Raw genomic sequence first — 22648 nt, 5'->3', positions numbered from 1 at the left:
GCACTCTTGCCGGCTGTGTACGCCACAAGTCGGTATCGTGTGTGTGGGTGGGTGGGTGGGTGTGTGTGTGTTCTCATTTTTGTTAAGAGGCTGAAAAGTAACTTTCTAGAGCATAGACTACCTCCATCTAGTGATGTCGGTCTATTGATTTTGATGTATTGATTGAAAATTGTTCATTATTACCTTGGTTAATTAACATCTAATGTTAACTCTACTAAATTTTATAGCAGTAGGGTAAAATGCTTGTCTTTGTTCAAAAGACTGTATTAACTGTAAAGACTGTCTTTTACATCAGCCTGTTTTCAGGGCCTTTTTTTTGGCTACATATTTGTTATTTTTGGCATAAATCAGTATCTGTGACCTGTTTTCATTTTAAAAAAAGAACATTGGCACAAACCTAGCCTGTATGTATTTTTTTTGTATGTCATCGAGAGTATTTAAATGATTTTCAATCAGGAAAAAAATGTGCGATTAAAATGCGATTAATCGCGAGTTAACTCAGGCATTGATGCGATTAATCGCGATTAAAAAAATTTAATCGACTGACAGCACTAATATATATATATATATTCAGTTCTGGGCAGTTTCCCACGTAGTTCTAACAATTGAGAGAAAAATGCTGAGGGGCCAGAAACTTCAAAGTAATAACTCAGGTTAAAGCAGGAAACTATGCTGAACCATAACCAGCAGCACCTCTAGAAGAATAGGGGTGAGAAAAAACACCCCGATAGAAATGCTAGGCTAAAGGGGGAGTTGATTTGGGTTTTTGTTCTTGTTGAGTGGAGTTTCCATGGTAGCCTAGTCCTACAATCTTTTAATTACCACAAGCTGGTGGTGTACTATTCCCACCCAAATAGGGGATTCTATTTATGTATTTGTTATTTATTTTGGTCACTTTTCTGGTCACTTTAGTTTATTCTTTGTCAGTATTTAATAACATAACTCAGGTCTCTTAAGTTATTTTTCTTTAAAACAATTCTGTTATGGTTAAAAAAATTGGTTAAATAAAGATTTAATTGGAAGTCTGTGTTTGTGTTCTTTACTAAAAATAAATCATTTAGCAATATTATAAAAAGTCCAGGCAGAGCTGAACATAAAATATGGTTTCAAATCTTTTCAATAATTATCAATATCGATCAGTATGCATTTTTTTTATCGATAAGCTTTTTTTCTATATCGCCCGGCCCTAGCTGAAATCGACAATGTCCGAAGCCTTGCTACCATATGCTTGCCATTGCCGTACCACGTGACCACATGGGGAACTTCGACAGGCATTGAAAGGGCCTCAGCATTCAGTTGAAATGTGGGAGCTTGTAGGAGAGTTGCAGTCAGTGGGATAGAGTTTGGATAGATATTCTAAGAATAGATCAATTAAAAAAATAACCAGTCTAGTTGGTTAAAACAGCATGTTCTCCCCGAGCATGGGTGGGTTCTTCTCAGGGTACTCCAGCTTCCTCCCACAGTCCAAAAACATGACTGTTAGGTTAATTGGCCTCTCTAAACTCTCCTTAGGTGTGAGTGTGTGTGTGAATGGTTGCTTGCCCTTTTTGTCTCTGTGTTGCCCTGCGATGGACTGGAGACCTGTCCAGGGTCTCATCCGTAGACAGCTGGAGATAGACACCAGCACCCCTGACCACCCCGCTTGGGATAGAGCATGACGGAAATGGATGGATGGATAAACAATATAATGATGAGAAACTAACCAAGCCACTTTCAGTTGTACTATGACAATTCAGCTGTAATTTTTCTGAAAGTGATGGTGATGTCTGCTGTAGGAGGTACCCTTTCTATCCAAGGGTTATTGGTCCAAGGGTTAAAAGCTGCTATACTACTAAATAGTATCATTATAATCACACTGCATGTTTGACATTTATTGTCCACTTGATGGCAAAAAACAGCAAATGAAACACCTTGACGCTTTGGCAGATGAGCAAACCAATCAGATGGAACGCTTCATTGCTTTATTAAGCTTCTTCTAAATCGTTACTAAGATAAATGTTTCTCTCATCTCTTGGTGGATGTTCTGAACCCAAAAGCTGAGTAGAAGAGCCAGGGATAATTGCTTGCAAAATTTAATGAAAAACTACAAATAAAAAATCCATAGTCCAAAACTGATCTTCAAACAAAACTAGGGAGGAATTAACCAAAGGAGGTGCATATATGGGAGACAGAAACAATGGGAGGACTAATTAGCTAATAGGGAGCAGGTGTGGACAGAAGTAACTAGAAGGAGCTAAAGGGAGAGGAATGGACACTAGGAGGCAGCAAAGAATAACCAGGGAGATCCAACGGGATCTAAAGGTCTCTAGAAAGAAGGAGCTGAGAGGAAAGGGGAGTGGCACAAGGGGGCAACAGAGAGTAACTCAAAAAATAAAACTGCATTAATATAACACAAAACGGAAAAGAAACCAATGATCAAGAAAACACGGAATGACATAAATCAAAGTGTAACTGAAAACTTCAAAAGAAAACTTCACAAAAGGCAGAATCACCGTTTCCATCTGGATCTTCCTTTACAATTAAAAATAAAATGATGAAATATTTTTGGGCCTGCCGCAGTTCTATCTATGTTAAAGTCCAAAGTTACCTCTACAGTACTGGAACAAAACATCCTGAATGGAGGTCATCAGCATCCAGAGTGGACCTGTTTCTAAAATCATGAAACGTTTCTCATGCATCACTTAGTAGCTCAATAAATATTACCTAAAATGCACAAAGTCAGCGCATTGCCTGTATTTATGGCTGTTTTTATAAATCCTATTTTTTGCCTCTCATAAGCCTCTAAAACTACCAGAGGCTAATTAATTTAATCTGAGTAAATGTTCTGCATCATAAGAGCCAGCAGATAATTGGTCTTTCTCCTTCCATAGCTTGTGACCAGCTTTCTCTTGGAGTGGCAGCCATCTTTGGTCCCTCTCACAGTTCTTCTGCCAATGCCGTCCAGTCCATCTGCAATGCTCTTGGTGTCCCGCACATTCAGACCAAATGGAAGCACCAAGTATCCGACAACAGAGACGTCTTCTATGTGAGCCTGTATCCAGATTTTTCCTCCCTCAGCCGGGCCATTCTGGATCTAGTCCACTTCTTCAAATGGAAGACAGTCACAGTGGTCTACGATGACAGCACTGGTAAGAGCATCAACACATTCGCTACTTTAACTCTGGTTCCCATTATGAATCCCCACAGTCAATGATTTTACTCATCTATAAATTATTCTAACAAACCTGCTTAAGTTTCCTCACAGACTTTAATTCACTGATTTTTTTTTTTTTACTTAATGCAAATAATTTAAACCTTTTTTTGTGAAATAGATAAAACTGAATTTAGGTTTACATGTAAAGCAGTTTTAAGACTTTAAATTCAAATAAAGATACAATCCACACATTGGACTCAGAGAAATTGGAAATGGCCATGTGGAAATTGTTTGGACATGTAGAAGTGATGGTGTAGAAGCGCAGGGTTGTTTAACTGAAGCAGAGCAGTGGCATGATTATTTTCTTTACAGTTTAATGATGGCATAATATCCCTAAACATCAGTTCTGCAAAGTGAAATGCTTCCAAAAAGGTTTCCATGATCGATTTACTGCTTCTGATTTTCCCCATCTCTGGTTGCAATTAAGAACATTTCAGTGCAATAGTGCCAGGCATACCTCCACTGGACTCTAATGTTCTATGGTGGGGTTTCTAGTAAAATTATATTTATCGTTTTAAAAAATGGTATCATGTGTTTTTATCTCAGTTGGGCTTTTGCCCTTTTCTTATGATTTTATGTTCTATGCTCATCCAGATAGCATGCCACATTATTGTTGTGGATTTATATTCTTTTCAATTCCCAACCAGCTTGGAATTTATATTTCTGATACTTTAAGATGTCTATTGCCCTTCTCAGTAGGGGTGGTAAATATCTTATTTAATCAGATATTATTTCAGCTGTTATATACTGTTATATAACTAACCCTACTAACTGTGTGTAAGAACAATAGATGAAAGAGTGATTCGAGCACTAATCATGGTCAAACAGTTATTTCTGCACATTAATGGAATAAATTCACCACAACTTCTGTTCAAAATATAAGAGTTTATTAACAAAAATCATTCAGCTCCAAGTCAAACGTATTTCAGTTCACTTAACATAGACCTACATAATCCTACAATAACATGATATCTACAGTTGATTTAAAAAAGAAAATGGTTTTCAGAAAAAGTCAACAGCAATAACTCCAATAACAAACGATAATTTTATTCAAAGTGTATTTATTAATAATGCTTAACAATTCCTGTAATGAATGAAAAGCACAATGAAAGAAATAATGTCTCATCTAAACATCCCTCACTTAACAATAAAAGTTAACAATAACTCTCAGCTCCCAATAACAGATGATACTCAGCCTCAGCAATGAACGAAATAATGTCTGTTCTGTAGGCTATTGGAAAAAATAAATGAACAAATGAGCTAATTAAAGGAAAATACCTCTTGATTATCATCAATAGTAAACATGTTTTGTTAATAACTATAAATAAAACATATGCTGGTGATTGTTTTCCACATTAGATTTGTTCCCATTTAGTGTCTTTATTAGAGAGTTTTATGTTGGAATTGTAAAACTGAAGCCCAGGGAGACTTTAATTACAGCTGATTAGCTGTTTCAGTAATACATTCAGACATGATGCTAGCAAAAAAATAAAATTTCTATCATTTATTGTGTGATAACATTAAATAAAATACTTTTTTCTTTTTTATACAAACTTTTTGGGATTTGGATTTTAGCTGCTTTATTGCTACCAAGAACAGATCAATAGCTTCTTCTCATAAATTATAGCTGATTATTGATGCTAAGAAGGATGTTTCACAGATCTGGTTAACATTTTATGTTACTTAAGCCTTAAAAAATAGGCTATCATTAAAAAGACAATAAAGATTACAAGTTAAACCTAAAGCAAGATATTTCTTAGCGAATTGTACAAATCCTTTTTACATAAAACATAAAAATTAAAAATAAATGTTTTTCTTCATAAAAGTTTGCTTGTGATCATCAGGGCTCGGGGTTAGGGGAACAAATCCTGTTTGCTCCTTCAGGGAGGAATCGATCGCTGCTGATCCCACCACCCCCGTTAATGAAGTTGTAAAGTGGACATAGCTGGGGTTAATGATGCCTTGATTTTCTGTCTCACCGATCGGAAATGAGATGCTGGCCTGACCAGACAATAGCTTTACCTTTTTATTGTCACTATTCACACAGGTTACCTAATGGTGAGGCAGATCCTACTGAGAACGGCAACTAAACACAAAGAGAAATCACAGGTTTCTATTTATCTTTGTACAGTTTCCTATAGTACTGTGTCTCCAAGTTTTTCTATCCTGCTTTTCAAGAATTGGATGCAAAAACTGGTAGGAAATAATTTATTCCCGCTTATTTTTATACAAATCAGGGAAGAAAAAAGAAGATCAATAACTATAATGGTTCTTCTCTAATGGACCAACTCTAGGCTGCAGAATGGGTTATATATCACTCCCAATAAACATGTAACATTTACAGAAAGACCTAAAATAGTATCGTTGTTGCTGCTAAATATATGCATTAAATCATGAGAGAAAAGTAGGTGCTGAGAAAATATAACATTGTGTAAGAAGGCGTTCAGGTCACTTCACCCTAATTGTGTCTAAACCAAGGAGACACTTTGGACATGTCAGCTATGCCTGCCTTACATGGCGAGTAGAAAGCTGTGAAAAGGTATTTCCCCCTAATATATTGGTTCTTTTTTCTTATTTACGTAAGAAATACGTAGGCTAAGTGGGATAAAAGTAAAGAAAGCTCAGTTCTGGCAATGACATTATTTGCTGTTTCTTCCAATTTTTGAGTCGTCTAAAAGGTGAACTCGCTGCTGTCCTTGGGATCATTAATGGAGGCAGACCGAAACATCAGCTGGCCCATATTTTGATTCAATATGGGCATTGTTTTTGTACCGTCATCGGCTGATTCATTAGTGCAGCAGATATTCATCGAGATAACATGTGGTGCATGATGTTTTTATGTTAGTGGAGGAAGAAAAAGCAATAGACTGAAAAATCTGCGCATATCAGATATCAGTTGGACTGATGTCAAAATAATCGGTACCAACATAGGCATAAAAAAATATTGGTTGATCTGAAAACATTGTTTTGCTGCTGAACCAAGAGGACTTGAATCCAAGGTGGTCACTGATCACTAGACATTCTCCTTTAGAGTTTCCTGGTTTAAAGCAGAATGCTGCTGAGATACATGATGTTACTCAAACATTTCGATAAGTTTCCATTCCATTTTCTTCTGCTTTATCCAGGCCAGGTCGCAGAGCTGGCAGTGTTTCAATGTAGAAATGTAATCCCCCCCCCTGTGCACCCAGCTCCCCCCCCCCCCCCCCCCATTTATTTATTTGTTTTGTTTAAATTTTTTTTTTTATTATAATTTTTTTATTATTATTACCTTTATTTATGTAGTTTTTTATTTACTCTTTTTCCTGTTCTTCTTTTTCCTCCAGAGGGGTGTATGTGTGATTATATGTATATACACTATATTGCCAAAAGTATTTGCTCACCTGCCTTGACTCACATATGAGCTTAAGTGACATACCGTTCCTAATCCATAGGGTTCAATATGACGTCGGTCCACCCTTTGCAGCTAGAACAGCTTCAACTCTTCTGGGAAGGCTGTCCACAAGGTTTAGGAGTGTGTTTATGGGAATTTTTGACCATTCTTCCAGAAGCGCATTTGTGAGGTCGCACACTGATGTTGGACGAGAAGGCCTGGCTCTCAGTCTCCGCTCTAATTCATCCCAAAGGTGTTCTATCGGGTTGAGGTCAGGACTCTGTGCAGGCCAGTCAAGTTCATCCACACCAGACTCTGTCATCCATGTCTTTATGGACCTTGCTTTGTGCACTGGTGCACAGTCATGTTGGAAGAGGAAGGGGCCAGCTCCAAACTGTTCCCACAAAGTTGGGAGCATGGAATTGTCCAAAATGTCTTGGGATGCTGAAGCATTCAGAGTTCCTTTCACTGGAACTAAGGGGCCAAGCCCAGCTCCTGAAAAACAACCCCACACCATAATCCCCCCTCCACCAAACTTTACACTTGGCACAATGCAGTCAGACAAGTACCGTTCTCCTGGCAACCGCCAAACCCAGACCCGTCCATCAGATTGCCAGATGGAGAAGCGCGATTCGTCACTCCAGAGAACGCGTCTCCACTGCTCTAGAGTCCAGTGGCGGCGTGCTTTACACCACCGCATCCGACGCTTTGCATTGCACTTGGTGATGTATGGCTTGGATGCAGCTGCTCGACCATGGAAACCCATTCCATGAAGCTCTCTGCGCACTGTTCTTGAGCTAATCTGAAGGCCACATGAAGTTTGGAGGTCTGTAGTGATTGACTCTGCAGAAAGTTGGCGACCTCTTCGCACTATGCGCGTCAGCATCCGCTGACCCCGCTCCGTCAGTTTACGTGGCCTACCACTTCGTGGCTGAGTTGCTGTCGTTCCCAAACACTTCCATTTTCTTATAATACAGCTGACAGTTGACTGTGGAATATTTAGGAGCGAGGAAATTTCACGACTGGATTTGTTGCACAGGTGGCATCCTATCACAGTTCCACGCTGGAATTCACTGAGCTCCTGAGAGCGACCCATTCTTTCACAAATGTTTGTAAAAACAGTCTGCATGCCTAGGTGCTTGAATTTATACACCTGTGGCCATGGAAGTGATTGGAACACCTGATTCCAATAATTTGGATGGGTGAGCAAATACTTTTGGCAATATAGTGTATGTCACCATGTTTTACTACCGGAGGTGTTCTGTGTGTGTTCTTAAAAAAAAAAAAAATGTGGGAACTGTAGGTGAAAAATTGGTACTCTCATTTACAGAAATGTTACAATTATGCTTTATTCCTGTAATAAATAAAAATAAATAAATAAAAAAAGCTTGGCTGAAATTCAAGTTAAGCTTCAAAACATGATTGTTTTATTCAAACCTACTGGAGGAGATGATAATTAGCTCATCTTCTCATGCCTGCAGCCACATTGCATCTGCTGAACTTCCTCAAGGATTATATAAGTAAAAAAAATACTCCATTCAGCCAAAATATTAACTTATATAAAGCTTTATGGGATTTGTAGATCTATGCCTCACGGTTGCTACGTAACAGCAGAGCGTCCAGTTAATAAGACTTTTACTCTTAAATCTACAAAAAAAACATTTAGACTGCAAATATTTGTTTAGGTTGAATGTGAGCCGTTCTCCTTACCAAGAGATCACTTCAAACAGCTGGTTCTGCTGGACAGATTTCCTTTAACTGATACCCTGACGGGTTCAACTGTCAGTTGTTTTGTTTCTGCTGAAATCTTCTGTGAAGATGTGATTATTAGATAAATTTAAGAGCGAAAATGAACAAAAAAAAACAGGAAACCCGGGTAAGACAGCTCCATTTTAACAGCACTGATGTGCTCTTTATTCCTTCTTTTTGATAAAAATATGAAGATATACTGATTAAATTTAGAGCAGTTTCCTTCAGTCGACAGAAGGAAACTCCAATCCTTTCTTAGAAGATGGAGGAGACTGCAAGTAGAAGCAGCTGGTTTGTTGTCTGGTGTCTTTGGCGTACGACGACATGCGCTCTATAATGACAGCAGCACGCACGCCGAGTGTTGACAAGGTGTGAAGACAACACACCATGAAATGAGAAATGGGCGTCGGTTGTGCCACTGCTTTAAAGTGACGCTTCCTGCTGTGTTTTTGAATGTTTTGTATAGATGGTGTGGTGTGTTAGCAGAGGTTCGGCTCCATACCCGCACTGTTATCTGTCTGACAGGAGGAAGCTGAACTGTTACCAATTTATGTTGGATTTCTGGCAGCAATTTCAAAGAGGTGAAAGGTGATGGTCTATAAATCCTGATAAAGGATCTAAATAAAACTAAAAATTGGAAACAGGTTTAAGTTAAGCAGAGATGTCAAATGTATTCAAGTTTATTACTCCAGTAGAAATATAAATCCTCCTGTTTTAGAACGCCTTTGAAGTTAGAGAATTAACTTAAAGGGATAGTTCGGTATTTTTGACATGAATCTGTATGGCATCCCCATCAGCAGTGTCATGCAATCACACTGACTTACCCCTGGCAGCGTCCTGTGAGCAGAGTTCTCGTCCAGTTTTGGTCAAGCCGAAAGTAGTCCGGCAGGTTTTTAGTACCAGCGAAATAAAACGTTTCTCTTCCCAAAACATTATGTGTTCAAAAGAGTGATATTTTTGCATCCCAAAAACGTTGTAGTGGAAAAAGTCACACGTCGTTATCACTTGGTCCTATTTTCTCTGTTCGTATCAGTGCGCGCCGTCATTCAGACAGCGAGCCCAACAACAGCCAGATGCATGTCTCCCTCCGCCTAGCTCCTAGCTGGGCGGAGGGAGACATGCATCTGGCTGTTGTCAGGTTAGTAGGCCCTAGCTGTCTGAATGACGGCGCGCACTGATACGAACAGAGAGAAAATAGGACCAATTGATAACGACGTGTGACTTTTTCCACTACAACGTTTTTGGGATGCAAAAATATCACTCTTTTGAACACATAATGTTTTGGGAAGAGAAACGTTTTATTTCGCTGGCTCTAGCAAACCTGCCGGACTACTTTCTGCTTGACCAAAACTGGACGAGAACTCTGCTCACAGGACGCTGCCAGGGGTAAGTCAGTGTGATTGCATGACACTGCTGATGGGGATGCCATACAGATTCATGTCAAAAATACCGAACTATCCCTTTAAGCTTTTGTAAAAGTACCATTTTAAAACTACCTAAAGTATAAAAGGACAGAATCTTTACTGTTGTTCAAGATCGGCCTGTTTTCCAGTGTAGTCCTGTTTCTCTGACTGTGACTAACTGGATGTGCTCTCTTCGTCCTCTGACATGGGAGCTGGCTCGGAGCTCGTCTGCCTGGCTGTGTGTTTCCTGGACGGGGCCGCCTGTGGAGCTGGTTGACAGTTGCCTTTTGTATCTATGCTTCTTTTTCTATGTCTGCTTCTGTCTCCTTGAACCCCAATGGGCCTCAGCAGATGGCCGCTCACACTGAGCCTGGTTCTGCTGGAGGTTTCTTCCTGTTCAAAGGGAGTTTTTCCTCTCCACTGTCGCTACAAGCATGCTTAGTGTGAGGGATTGCTGAAGAGTCAATGAGTCGATGCAATCAGCTGGTTTTCCTTAGATAGAAAACTTTGAATCAATCTGACTGGATGATCTGGTGAACTGGAAAGTGACCTGAGATGACATGATGTGAATTGGAGCTATAGAAATAAACTGAAATGAACTGAATTGATACTGCTTTACCCTATTAAATGAATATTTTCTACAATTCTGGATGATAACTTCCCTTGACTTTTTTCTTAGTTTTATAACTAATGGTAACAGTGTCAGACAGTGTTCAACTTTGCATCATCTTGAAAATTATTAATTTTGGTATTCAATTCAATTTCAATTCAGTTTATTTATATAGCGCCAAATTCACAACACATGTCGTCTCAAGGCACTTTACAGTTCAACCAGATCATACAGTCAAATTGATACAAAGTTTTCTATCTAAGGAAAACCAGTTGATTGCATCGACTCATTGACTCTTCAGCAATCCCCCACACTAAGCATGCTTGTAGCGACAGTGGAGAGGAAAAACTCCCTTTTAACAGGAAGAAACCTCCAGCAGAACCAGGCTCAGTGTGAGCGGCCATCTGCCGAGGCCCACTGGGGTTGTATGTGGTGAACAACAAATTGGGGCAGTCCAACTACAAAGAAATAAATTATTTGGATGAAATGATTTATTTTTCATGTATTTTAAAAAATAATTTTTAAATACCAACAGGCCATAATGAAAAAGAGCTTAAATGAAACAAAAATAACGGATCTACTTTTAAATTGTAAGGAGTAGAAGTAAAAAGTTGCATTAAAAATAATTACTCCAGTAAAATATAGATAGCCAATATTTCTACTTAAGGAAACAAAGTATTTGTTACTTTGTTACTTGATCCCCTGAGGTTAAGGCGTTTATGCACTGAGCAGGACTCCTCACACACTGTCTCTCAGGTATTGGGGCTTGTATGAACACCTGTGCAGCTAATATAAGGTGATGAAGCACATTCAAATAAGAAGCAATCCCCTCAATTTAAACGGTGAGTTTAAGTCAGAATCAAAGGTGTAAAACTCCCAGTATTCTGCTTCAAAGTTCACCTCTGATCCTTCAGCCTGTGACGCTAAAATAACAAGGAAACAGAAAGTTAGCCATCTGAAAATGCATACAATTACAGCAATCTAAAATTATTCTATTCATTTTTATGTAAATTGATTGATTTGTTATTTCATATGTATATTTAAATCATTTGTTTAAACATTTCATTGTTTAATTGTGCATTTAACATCTCAAAGTGCTTTACATGAATTGGATAATGAAATAGAAGACAAATAAACGCAGAAAAAAATGCAAAAACGTTTTTAAAACAAATAAAACAATTGGACCACAACCAGTTTAACTCCAACAGTCAAAGGCAGCTCTAAACGAATGGGGTTTTGACTTTGACTTTAAAGAGCTTTGATAAATATTACATTTATTTATTTCATGGCAGATTAACTTATTTCATGATCTATTTTGGCCCTTTAACATACCTCAGGGATCACATCCTCTCCTCATTTTGGGAACCCCTTCATGTTTCAGATGTCCCATGTTAACCTCCTCAGGAGCCGTCATCCTGGTCATCAATCATTCATATACCGTATTTTCACGACCATAAGGCGCACCGTACCAAAAGGCGCACTCTCAGTTATGTGTCCCATTTCTGTATTTAACACAAACATAAGGCGCACCGGACTATAGGGCGCATGATTTATATACAGGTACATGTCCTCTACTACGTTTAAATACCTCTACTGCGTATTTAAAAATAGAGCAGGAGCAAAACTGAGTATGATTGTGCTTTATTCATGTATTTATTACAAAGTATTAATCAAACCCATCAAAGTGATCATCTTCTGTTTCTGAATTAAACAGCTGCGCTAAATCAGACATGCCAATTTCCCCTTCTTCGCTGTCAGAGTCACTTTCCGTGCCGGGCGGCTCCTCAGAAATAATGCCGGCTTTTGCGAAAGCTGGAACAACAGAGCCAGCAGACACGTTAGTCCTAGCATCTACAATCCATCCGCAAACGGTGGCATTAATTGCCCGGCGCTGCCTTCCACTTATCGTGAAACTGTGGTCTCTGTCGGCCATCCATCGCTCCCACGCCGCTCGCAGCCTTACTTTGAACGGCCGCTTCACACCGATGTCGAGCGGTTGAAGTTCCTTTTTGTCAGACCCCCGGGATAACGGCGAGCACAGCGTTCATTTGTTTCACCATGTTTTTCACATCAGCTGTGAGATGGGCACGCATGGAGTCACAGATTAACAGCGATGGTGATGAGTGGAAAAAAAAACACCTGGTCTCCTTACATTCACCTCCCTCAGCCACTCTTTCATCATCTCCTCATCCATCCAGCCTTTTTCATTTGCCTTAATAACGACTCCAGCTGGAAAAGTCTCTTTAGGCAAAGTCTTTCTCTTAAAAACCACCATAGTTTCTGTCCATTTGCGTGGCAGCCAATCCACGCCCACACCTCCCCCTTTAACGTTCTCATGGTGGTCTCAACAACGTCCGCAGTAACAACACACATAGCGAGCACCGCACTATAGGGCGCGCCGCACATTTTGAGGGGAAAAAAAGACGTTTATGTGCGCCTTATAGTCGTGAAAATATGGTAAGATGTGATTCTGCAAAAAGACAACTTAAAAATGCCAGACAGAAGTACCTGAGGAACGACTGCTTCATAGGACAGAGTAGGATATTATTTCCTGATTTTCCTGAATCGTTATGAAAAAACGTAACACATCCAATAAGAAATATTACAGCTAGTACAGCTGTTTAAAATCTTAAATCTCCTCTTGATCTGCTGGTTTATTTGTCTCAGATGCATTAAATATCTTCCAGTTTTTTTTTGTCATTACTGTCACAAGTACAGAGCAATGAAATGAATTTCATCATTTACACAAACCCCTTGAGGAGAAGTGGGCTGCCACTGTGCGGCGCCCGGGTAGCAGAGTGGGATTAAGGGTCTTTGCTCAGAGACCCAGAGTGGCAGTCTGTGGGAGTGGGGCTCAAAACTCAGAACCTCAGGACTCCAAGCTCTATACCCTAATCACTAGGCCGCCACTCCTCCAATATTTATAACCTGTTTAGATAAAAACTGATAATTAATCATTTTTCTTGTCAGAGAAAGATTATTTGCCGGGCAACATATTAACGAAAAATAGTTCAATAATGAACACTTTTATAAAAATAAACATATTTAGTGGTACCTCGTCCTTTAAAAAAGTAACATACACTCACCAACCACTTTATTAGGTACACCTGTCCAACTGCTCGTTAACACTTAATTTCTAAGCAGCCAATCACATGGCGGCAACTCAGTGCATTTAGGCATGTAGACATGGTCAAGACAATCTCCTGCAGTTCAAAGCGAGCATCAGTATGGGGAAGAAAGGTGATTTGAGTGACTTTGAACGTGGCATGATTGTTGGTGCCAGAAGGGCTGGTCTGAGTATTTCAGAAACTGCTGATCTACTGGGATTTTCACGCACAACCATCTCTAGGGTTTACAGAGAATGGTCCGAAAAAGAAAAAACATCCAGTGAGCGGCAGTTCTGTGGGCGGAAATGCCTTGTTGATGCCAGAGGTCAGAGGAGAATGGCCAGACTGGTTGGAGCTGATAGAAGGGCAACAGTGACTCAAACAACCACCCGTTACAACCAAGGTGGGCAGAAGAGCATCTCTGAACGCACAGTACGTGGAACTTTGAGGCAGATGGGCTACAGCAGCAGAAGACCACACCGGGTGCCACTCCTTTCAGCTAAGAACAGGAAACTGAGGCTACAATTTGCACAAGCTCATGGAAATTGGACAATAGAAGATTGGAAAAACGTTGCCTGGTTTGATGAGTCTGGATTTCTGCTGCGACATTCGGATGGTAGGGTCAGAATTTGGCGTCTACAACATGAAAGCATGGATCCATCCTGCCTTGTATCAACGGTTCAGGCTGGTGGTGGTGGTGTCATGGTGTGGGGAATATTTTCTTGGCACTCTTTGGGCCCCTTGGTACCAATTGAGCATCGTTGCAACGCCACAGCCTACCTGAGTATTGTTGCTGACCATGTCCATCCCTTTATGACCACAATGTACCCAACTTCTGATGGCTACTTTCAGCAGGATAATGCGCCATGTCATAAAGCTGGGATCATCTCAGACTGGTTTCTTGAACATGACAATGAGTTCACTGTACTCAAATGGCCTCCACAGTCACCAGATCTCAATCCAATAGAGCATCTTTGGGATGTGGTGGAACGGGAGATTCGCATCATGGATGTGCAGCCGACAAATCTGCGGCAACTGTGTGATGCCATCATGTCAATATGGACCAAACTCCCTGAGGAATGCTTCCAGCACCTTGTTGAATCTATGCCACCAAGAATTGAGGCAGTTCTGAAGGCAAAAGGGGGTCCAACCCGTTACTAGCATGGGGTACCTAATAAAGTGGCCGGTGAGTGTATATTTGAGAAGATGATGACAATAATATTATTTAGTCCGACTGGACCTTCTGAAAGATTTCAGAAAGGGTAGATTTCATATTTTTACACCATAGAAACTCCAGACAGAAAATATAAAAGCAAACTGATATAAAGAATAATGCTGCTTTTCTGGACCAGCTGTTGGTTATAATACAGGTTTTACATATTTGGTTGACAACACCAGGACACCTATCAAATTATGAGAGTTGGGTGATAAGCTCTATAGTTATGAACTGCTTTACATAATTATTTCTTAACTTTTCATTTGTACTACAGAACATGAATAAAATACTCCTATTTATTTATTTATTTGGAGGTCCTAAATGTTGCCCCTCAGGCAGTTGCTGCCCTGGACGACCACCTAAATGGCACAGCAGGTAGAAACCTGTTGTTAAAAAGCATAAAACTCCGGGCGTGCAGGTGGCGCAGTGGTTAGAGCGCACCACCTGTGTACGGAGGCCTCAGTCCTCGATGCGACCTGTGGTCCTATGTCTCTCTCTCTCTCTCATACCCCCTTTCCTGTCAGCTTACTGTCAGAAAAATGAGCCACTAGTGCCATAAAAACTCAAAAAAGAATAAAACCTCCAAAGAACCAAGCTTAGGTTTGATAACCACCTGATTCAAACCAGATAAAGTCGCAGAAGATGAAAGCAAAAAAAAAACCTGGAAAAAAAATAACTACTGTAAATGATGAAAGAAATACAGAAAACTCCTTGAATTGTGCTGTAAAGCAAGAAGAATCTGTCTGCATGGATGCAGTTTGACCAAAACAAATGAGTTTCCAAACATTCATTAAGGGGAAAATCCATCCAAACAGTATTTTTGGAGGAAGTCTCGGCCCACCCCTCAGCCGAAGCGGTGAGTGTAAAACATTCTCCTATATTTTCTGCTCTAACTCATAGCCTCAGTCATGCGGTTTCCCACATCCTCAGGTCCACTAAGGGTCTCTGCGGCTGTCGTCATGCAGCCCAGTTATTTATGACTGTGTGAGCTGAACGTACCAGCAGGGGAAATAATAGTCCCACAGAGAGGGGTGCCAAACACAGGCATAGATCTAAAACCAGGGGTCACATCATTAACAGAAGTAGACAAACAATAACAAAGCTGTTTCCTTTTAGGGCAGAGATTTACTGTCAACCTGCCTCCTATTCTGGTGAGCAATCACTCTAGCCTCATGTTTGGATTCTTGTCTTCTTCTCCTGTTCTGAGTAGACTTTGCATAAATTGGTTGATTGTTAAGGTGCTATAGTGAGATCTGATGATCTCTAATCTTCTATTAAGCTAAAACGGCTGTAAATAAAGCCTCATGCTGATCAACCAGGTCAGAGTGATGCATAAACATGAACACGGAGAAGAATATCGAGGTTTAACCCTTCTGAGTCCCAGAGGTGGAAAGAGTACAAAAAAATTGTAATTGAGTAAAAGTATCTTTACTTTGCCTAAATTCTACTCAGAGTAAAAGTAAAATTACCCGTCTCAAGATTTACTCAAGAAAAAGTACAAAATTACTTCACTTAAAATGTAATTTGAGTAAAAGTTACTTAGTTACTTTGAGTTATTTAATGCAAAAAAAGGATGAGTCATGAATCAAATTGAGCACAAGGTGTTTTAATCGATTTCAAAGCGTATTTCAGTGACATCCACACCTGCTAAAGATCAGCTGGGCTAAAGAACAAACTTCCTCACAGCACAAGGACAGTCACTACCTGAACCATAAAGTGCAAACAGTTTTCAATACTACTGTCCAACAAACACCATGATAACTAACTTACCGCCACATTTTTTCGTAAATTGGATGTTGATGTTTTAAAAGCCGAAAGCTCCGTTTTGCTGGGCAGCCGCATGTTGCACTGCATTACCACATCGTTCCCTTTTGTCCATTTGAAAACAAATATCTTTCCAAATATGGCGGAGGGTTTTTCTGGCTTTCGTCTCCAGAATATGTTTCCTCTTCAGGCCTTTCCTCATCCATCCTCCCTACGTTGTGATTAGCAGCTGCCATCTTCCGAAGCGCAGCGCTGGATTATGAGACAATACAAAGGGTAAATGCAAGGCAGGGCCACATTTCATTTTTTCACCATTAGTATTTATTTAATTTTATTTTTTACTCAGTAACGTCAGGGGGTTTTAAATGTAGCGGAGTAAAACTACTTAGGTTAAAATTTACTTGAGTAAAAGGAAAAATGACATATTTCAAAAACTACTCCGAAAATTACAATTTACTCATAAAAAATTACTCACTTGAGTAAATGTAATTCATTACTTTCCACCCCTGCTGAGTCCAACAGAGATTTCACCCCTGAATGGGAGCAAAGGCAAAACCAGTAACCAAACATAAAAAAAACCATTAAAACATAACATTGATGTAATGGAGGCCATTCAAAATAGGGCTTCCTGTTCAAATGCCAGCTGAATGGCCGCGAGTGGGGAGTGACCCCCTCCTTCTCCTTGGTTTGCATATTTTAATACTCTGACTCGAGTTAAAGGGTCTGATTGATGTTTAAAAAGGAATTATAGGGGACCAGCCAAGGAAAGTGGGGAAATTTTGAACGGCTAATACCGCAAGTGTTCATGTTTTATTCCATCAGTATTTTAGGGAAGTGGTGGCGTAGTGATTAGGGCATAGAGCTTTGAATCCTGAGGATGTGAGTTCGAGCCCCACTGCCATTCTGGGTTCCTGAGCAAAGACCCCGAAGGAGATGGGTTAAATGCAGAGTGAATTTCATTGTGCTGTTCTTGTGACAGTTGAATGACAATAAAAGCGCTGAGAGAAAAAAAAAGGATTTTACAAAATAAAAGATGTGTTAATGATTTAGTAGGATAAAGATTTAACTTCCATCGGTGCCTTTATTCTAAATCACAGTATTTTTGGAATATTTAGCTGTTAATTAAAAACATTGCTAATGGATTTAGAAAAAAACTAAACTCAACCTAAGTGTGATTCCCTCTTTAAAAGTGTGAGATAGTTTCTGTTGTTTTCAGGAGGGCCTCAATCTTGACCTGAAGCTCCCTGTGAGGAAATTAGTTCCTTTATCTCTTTCAGTGTTTCTCCCGCTGTGTTTGTATCTGAAGGATAACTGCAATCTTATGCATCATAGGGTGAATGTATAGGATCTGAAGGGCATGCTAACATGTATGTAATTAAAACAATCTGCGCTGAGCAGGAAGGTGGCAAATGAATCATTTAGATTTAATGCAAAAACAATGTTAATGACAGAGTCATTGTAACTAACATTTAATTCATTATGTGTTAAAGCTGTAGTAAAGTACCTCCATCATCTATCACTGTTTCATTAGTTACCCTTACATATAATATCTGCCCAAACACTCAGCTGTAGGTCTGGTCTGTGGCAGTCTCTGCTGTACAGTTGCCATGGGCTGCAAACGCTGTGTAAATACATGATTTAACAACAAACTCAAAGACCCTGCAAAGCCAAAAATTAGACTAACAAAAAAAAAAAAAAAAAAAAAAACACATGCAAAGAAAAACTGCTGTCAAGAATAAAAGCTGCAATCACAGAAAAAAGAGAGCTGCTTGCTGGAAACACAAAGCCAAAAACATAAAATGCCATAAAAGATGCTAACACAAACACACCCAAATAACATGCAAAAAATATACTGCAAGCAGGGCTCGATGTTAACCATTGCACGATTGCCCGGGGCAAGTCGTTTTTATTGTCGGGAGAGTACAAATTTGCCCACCGGGCCAGTGCAATGATCGCAAAAAAAATTATTTATCACTCAAAATTACCTTAAATTCACTGACATTCGCTGAAAACCTGTCGTTTTTTTTAGATTTTTAGCATTAAAATGTATATTTTTCCAAGCACACAACAGTTTAAAGCAAAGTTTAGTTTGAAAAGAATGTGCAGGAAGGATTGAAAAGCATGATAACACAGTAATGTAGGCTGGAGTTCATTATCTGACGCATGCAGATACACACCAGGAACCTGGAAACTTAAAAAATACTGAATGACTAAAAACATTTAAAAAACAAACATGTTTCATTGATATATATACAAAAATTAATATTAGGAACTATATTTATCAAACATTATACTGGGCAAGTAAAAATTGTTTGTGGGCAAATGAAATGTGAAAGTCACTTGCCCAAAGGGCAACCCCGGGCAAGTAAAAAAAACGTAAACTAGACCTGCATAACATGCCAGTGCTCCAGACCACTAGGGGGAGATGATTGTCATCTCAAATAAGGCCAGACCCTAACTAAAGAAACAGGACACAGAGATGATTTACATTAAATGTATAAAAAGGATTAATAGGAAAGAAAGATGATGTAAGTTTTCCTTTGAATGTCCTCTGGGTCTCATCCAGTTCACGTTTTTGCTCACTTTGGTCCGTAGTAGAGACTGACATTTTTTCGGGAATCCCACGGGGATGGGAGTCAGTATTAGTAACGATCACATGATTGGGACGGTACAGGATTAAACATTAACGGGAGCAGAACAGAGCGGGAGCAAACCAATAATAACTAAAGAAAACTAGGATCGATGCCAAAAAATAAAATTAAATAGAAAGAAAAAAAAATCCAGTACTGGCGCCGCCATTTTGTAGTTTTTTTCCTTAAGGCCTACACTATAATGCAAGTCAAAAAAACAACACGACCCAAAAACCAACAGTGCTTCCGCTCTGAGTTTTTCACCCGCGCTCAAAAAAAACAACCAGAATGGGAGTGGAGCAGGAGCGGGAGTCATTCTGAATGGGAGTGGGAGTAATTTCACCAGGAGTGGGACGGGACAGGATTTAGATTTCTACTCTGGCCCGGGATCGGGACGGGACACCATTTGTTTCTGTGGGAGTGGGACGGGACAGGAGTGAAAATCCACTCCCGTGTCAGTCTCTAGTCCGTAGACATTAATTTCTAGTCCCTCATAACTTGATAATTGGTTCCCCCTAGTGGTCTGGAGTTCTTTTTTGCTGCTTTTTTTAACCTGGAGATGTGTTTGCTACTTGTTTTTTGTGTGTTTGTCTGATTTTTGTATTTTGCTGCTGTTAAATCATTTCCTCGTTTGCTCCTCTTTCCCGATTCTTTATCGGATAGAATAAATTCTTGAAAATATAAGCACATGCAGAAAAAAACTTTTAAGCTAAATGAAAATCAAACAGCAAATGCTCTAAAAGCCATAACTGATTTAACCCCTAGAATTACATTATTATTTTATGTAAGTCCCCGCCCCGGGTCTTTCTGCATGGAGTTAGCATGTTCTCCCTGAGCATGTCTGGGTTTTCTCTGGGTACTCTGGCTTCCTCCCACAGTCCAGAAACATGACTGTTAGGTTAGTTGGCTTCTCGAAATCCTCCTTAGGTGTGTGTGTGAATGGTTGTTTGTCCTGTGTGTCTCTGTGTTGCCCTGCGATGGACTGGAGACCTGTCCAGGGTGGACTCCGCCACACACCAGCACCCTTCGCCACCCCAGCAGGGATAAAGTGTGACGGAAACTAGATGGCTGGATGTATAGCTTAAATACTGTACTGACTCGAATACAGGACGACCCTGATTATGAGACAACCCTTTTTCCACGTCTGGAACAAAACAAAAATACCAAAAAGAATAAAAAGAGTGATAAACCAGATTTACTTGGTTTTAAAAAAGTATTTTATATTGAATTTCTAAAACTTTAATTTAAATAATATTAATAAAGAGTAGGGGTAGAACGGTTTACAAAATCCACGGTTCGGTTCGGTTCACGGTTTCCTGGTCACGGTTTTCGGTTCGGTATATGTTTATTGTTACACCGAAAAATAAAAAAATTAATAAGAATCATAAGAAATTAATGAAAAAATAAAAATTTATGAAATTAATGAAAAAATCCCAAAAAATTCATGAATTGTAATTATTTTTAATGATCCGCAGAAACCCTGGATCATTTCTGCATGTTTTGCTGCTTTGAATTTAATCATCTGGCGCATGCTCTCTACCATCTCCAAGGGACTCAGAGCGGAGCGGACGGGAGCCACAGTGGAGGCTGTAGGCTTTGCTTTGAGCAGCCGGTCTGGAGCGCAGCGGGGCGGAGCGCCGACGGAGGATGAGGGATTTCAGGGTTAGCCTGACATGTTGGTCATGTTGCTGTTAGCATAAACAAAACGTGTTGCACAATGCTTGCACACTGTTGCACTTTTATCCACAGCTTTCTTTCCGCCGTCATCGTAGGTCACTCTAAATGCAAAGCGGTCCCATACAGCAGACCTATAAAGCGCTGCTGGCGCGTCTTCCAACTCCTGTTCTTTCCCACTCGCCATACCCACACAATTCTCCACAACTACTGATTTTTTTCTGCTACACCCGGCTACGCTGCTTCGCTTCTTCTTCTTGTTTACTACTGGTGGTTGGCTTTGGTCGCAGTACCGCCACCTTCTGCTCTGGAGTGTAAACGCTTCGCCTATGAGAAAAAGGAGCAGCGCATGAACCCAACGCAACACACGCGAACCGAACCGAGACAGTTTTCATAAACCGTTCTATCTCTAATTTAGAGTTATGCAATTAAACAATAAAAAGTATTTAAAAAAGTAATGACACATTTAATTGAAATCCTGCATGAGGGTTTTATTCACAGACATCCTCTGCCTTGCTGCTTCGCTGTCACTCCTACCCTCACCCTGCAGCCCTGAAATGTTTTGCTTTTTTTTTGGTGTTTGAAATGTTCCTGGTTTTTTTGAACGTGCCATCATCTGACATTGCGCTCTTTAATTCTGTATTTCTATGCTGCCTGACAGCTGTTTGGTGCCTTCACTGCTTTGACTGCCATTATTTTAAAACTACCGTCAAAACTCCGCCTCAAATGTCCGCAAACTTGTCTGATTTTTGATGCACTGTGTTCTGGGCAGCGACTCTCCTCATGTAAATGCTAAATGACCTGTACTTATATGCCGCTTTTTCAAGTCAGGAGACTTGACCAAAGCGCTTCGTACTACATTCAGTCATTCACCCATTCACGCACACACTCACACACTGATGGTGGCAAGCTACATTGCAGCCACAGCTGCCCTGGGGCTCACTGACAGAAGCGGGGCTGCCATACACTGGCGCCACTGGAGCCGGGGCTTGAACTGTCAGTCCTTCGATTTCAGGGCAAACTCCTACATCCGACGCTACTGTCGCCAATGTAGCATCCTTGTCACTCCTCTACTGTGACAGAAAGATGACCCCAGCCACAATGAGGTCACTGCCTTTACAAAAAACTGCCTCCCTCTGCTGTTGCGTTTGTGTAGCAACCCCAAACAGCTGTCAACCTGTATAATTGGTTACACCCCGATCATAAGATGACGCCACATTTTCACATTGTTTCTCACAAAATGAGAACTTGTCTTATATTCAATACGGTAAATCATTAAAATATTTAACATGACTACAGACAGTGACTCATTATTCATGTGTATTTCAGTGCATGCATATTCAATTTTAAATAAAATGCCATCATTAGTCCCAGCTTGTGAATTTGGCATTTTAGATACTATTATGTGTTTTTGAGGTTCACATGCAGTGTGGAGTCCTAATCCAACAGATTAGAAACATCCCTGAGATGCAAAAAAGGTTCTTCCACTTGGAATAAGAACCAACAAATATTGTTTTCCAAACAGTCCTTTGTGACATTAGCGATGCCCACAGAGATGCTGCAGTAATGTATTCTGCAGCCCTTATGCAAACCTACATGCTCTCATGATGTGGGCAGCTTAGGTTTCTGACTTTTAAGAAGCATCGAGAGGTTAATAAAGAGGTTCGACTCTAAGTTATTGGGTGTGAAGAAGTGGGCCAGAGATTTCTTGCTGAGAGTTCACTTTTTTGTGGTACACTTCTGTTAATATGCATTGTGTGTGTGTGGGGAGGGAACGCACTAGTTCTCAAATTAGAACTAATTTCTAGCACAGCATCTCCTGGTCATATATATCATGCTTGTTTGATAAATATGGTAGGAGAGCAATGGGATATTAATTGTAGAAAAATTGAGCACTGCTCCAGAGAAAAGAGTTTTTCAGGACAAATGATG

The 22648-nt window shown here is 40.0% G+C and overlaps 1 protein-coding gene across 4 annotated transcripts in view; it reads left to right on the top strand.

Annotated features, from left to right (window-relative positions):
* Positions 1-22648, top strand: part of LOC119796101 (glutamate receptor ionotropic, kainate 2) — a 439480-nt gene that overhangs the window by 141407 nt on the left and 275425 nt on the right. For all 4 annotated transcript variants that reach the window (XM_038304508.1, XM_038304507.1, XM_038304505.1 and 1 more), the window contains one exon: positions 2871-3128. In XM_038304508.1, the coding sequence (XP_038160436.1) occupies positions 2871-3128 (258 nt within the window). The remainder of the gene's footprint in view (positions 1-2870; positions 3129-22648) is intronic.

This window comes from Cyprinodon tularosa, unplaced genomic scaffold (assembly GCF_016077235.1).
Source record: "Cyprinodon tularosa strain WSP-4 unplaced genomic scaffold, ASM1607723v1 ctg535, whole genome shotgun sequence".
Classification (NCBI taxonomy): domain Eukaryota; kingdom Metazoa; phylum Chordata; class Actinopteri; order Cyprinodontiformes; family Cyprinodontidae; genus Cyprinodon; species Cyprinodon tularosa.
Note: the sequence above shows the minus strand (reverse complement) of the source record. Positions and strands in the feature narration are given on the sequence as shown.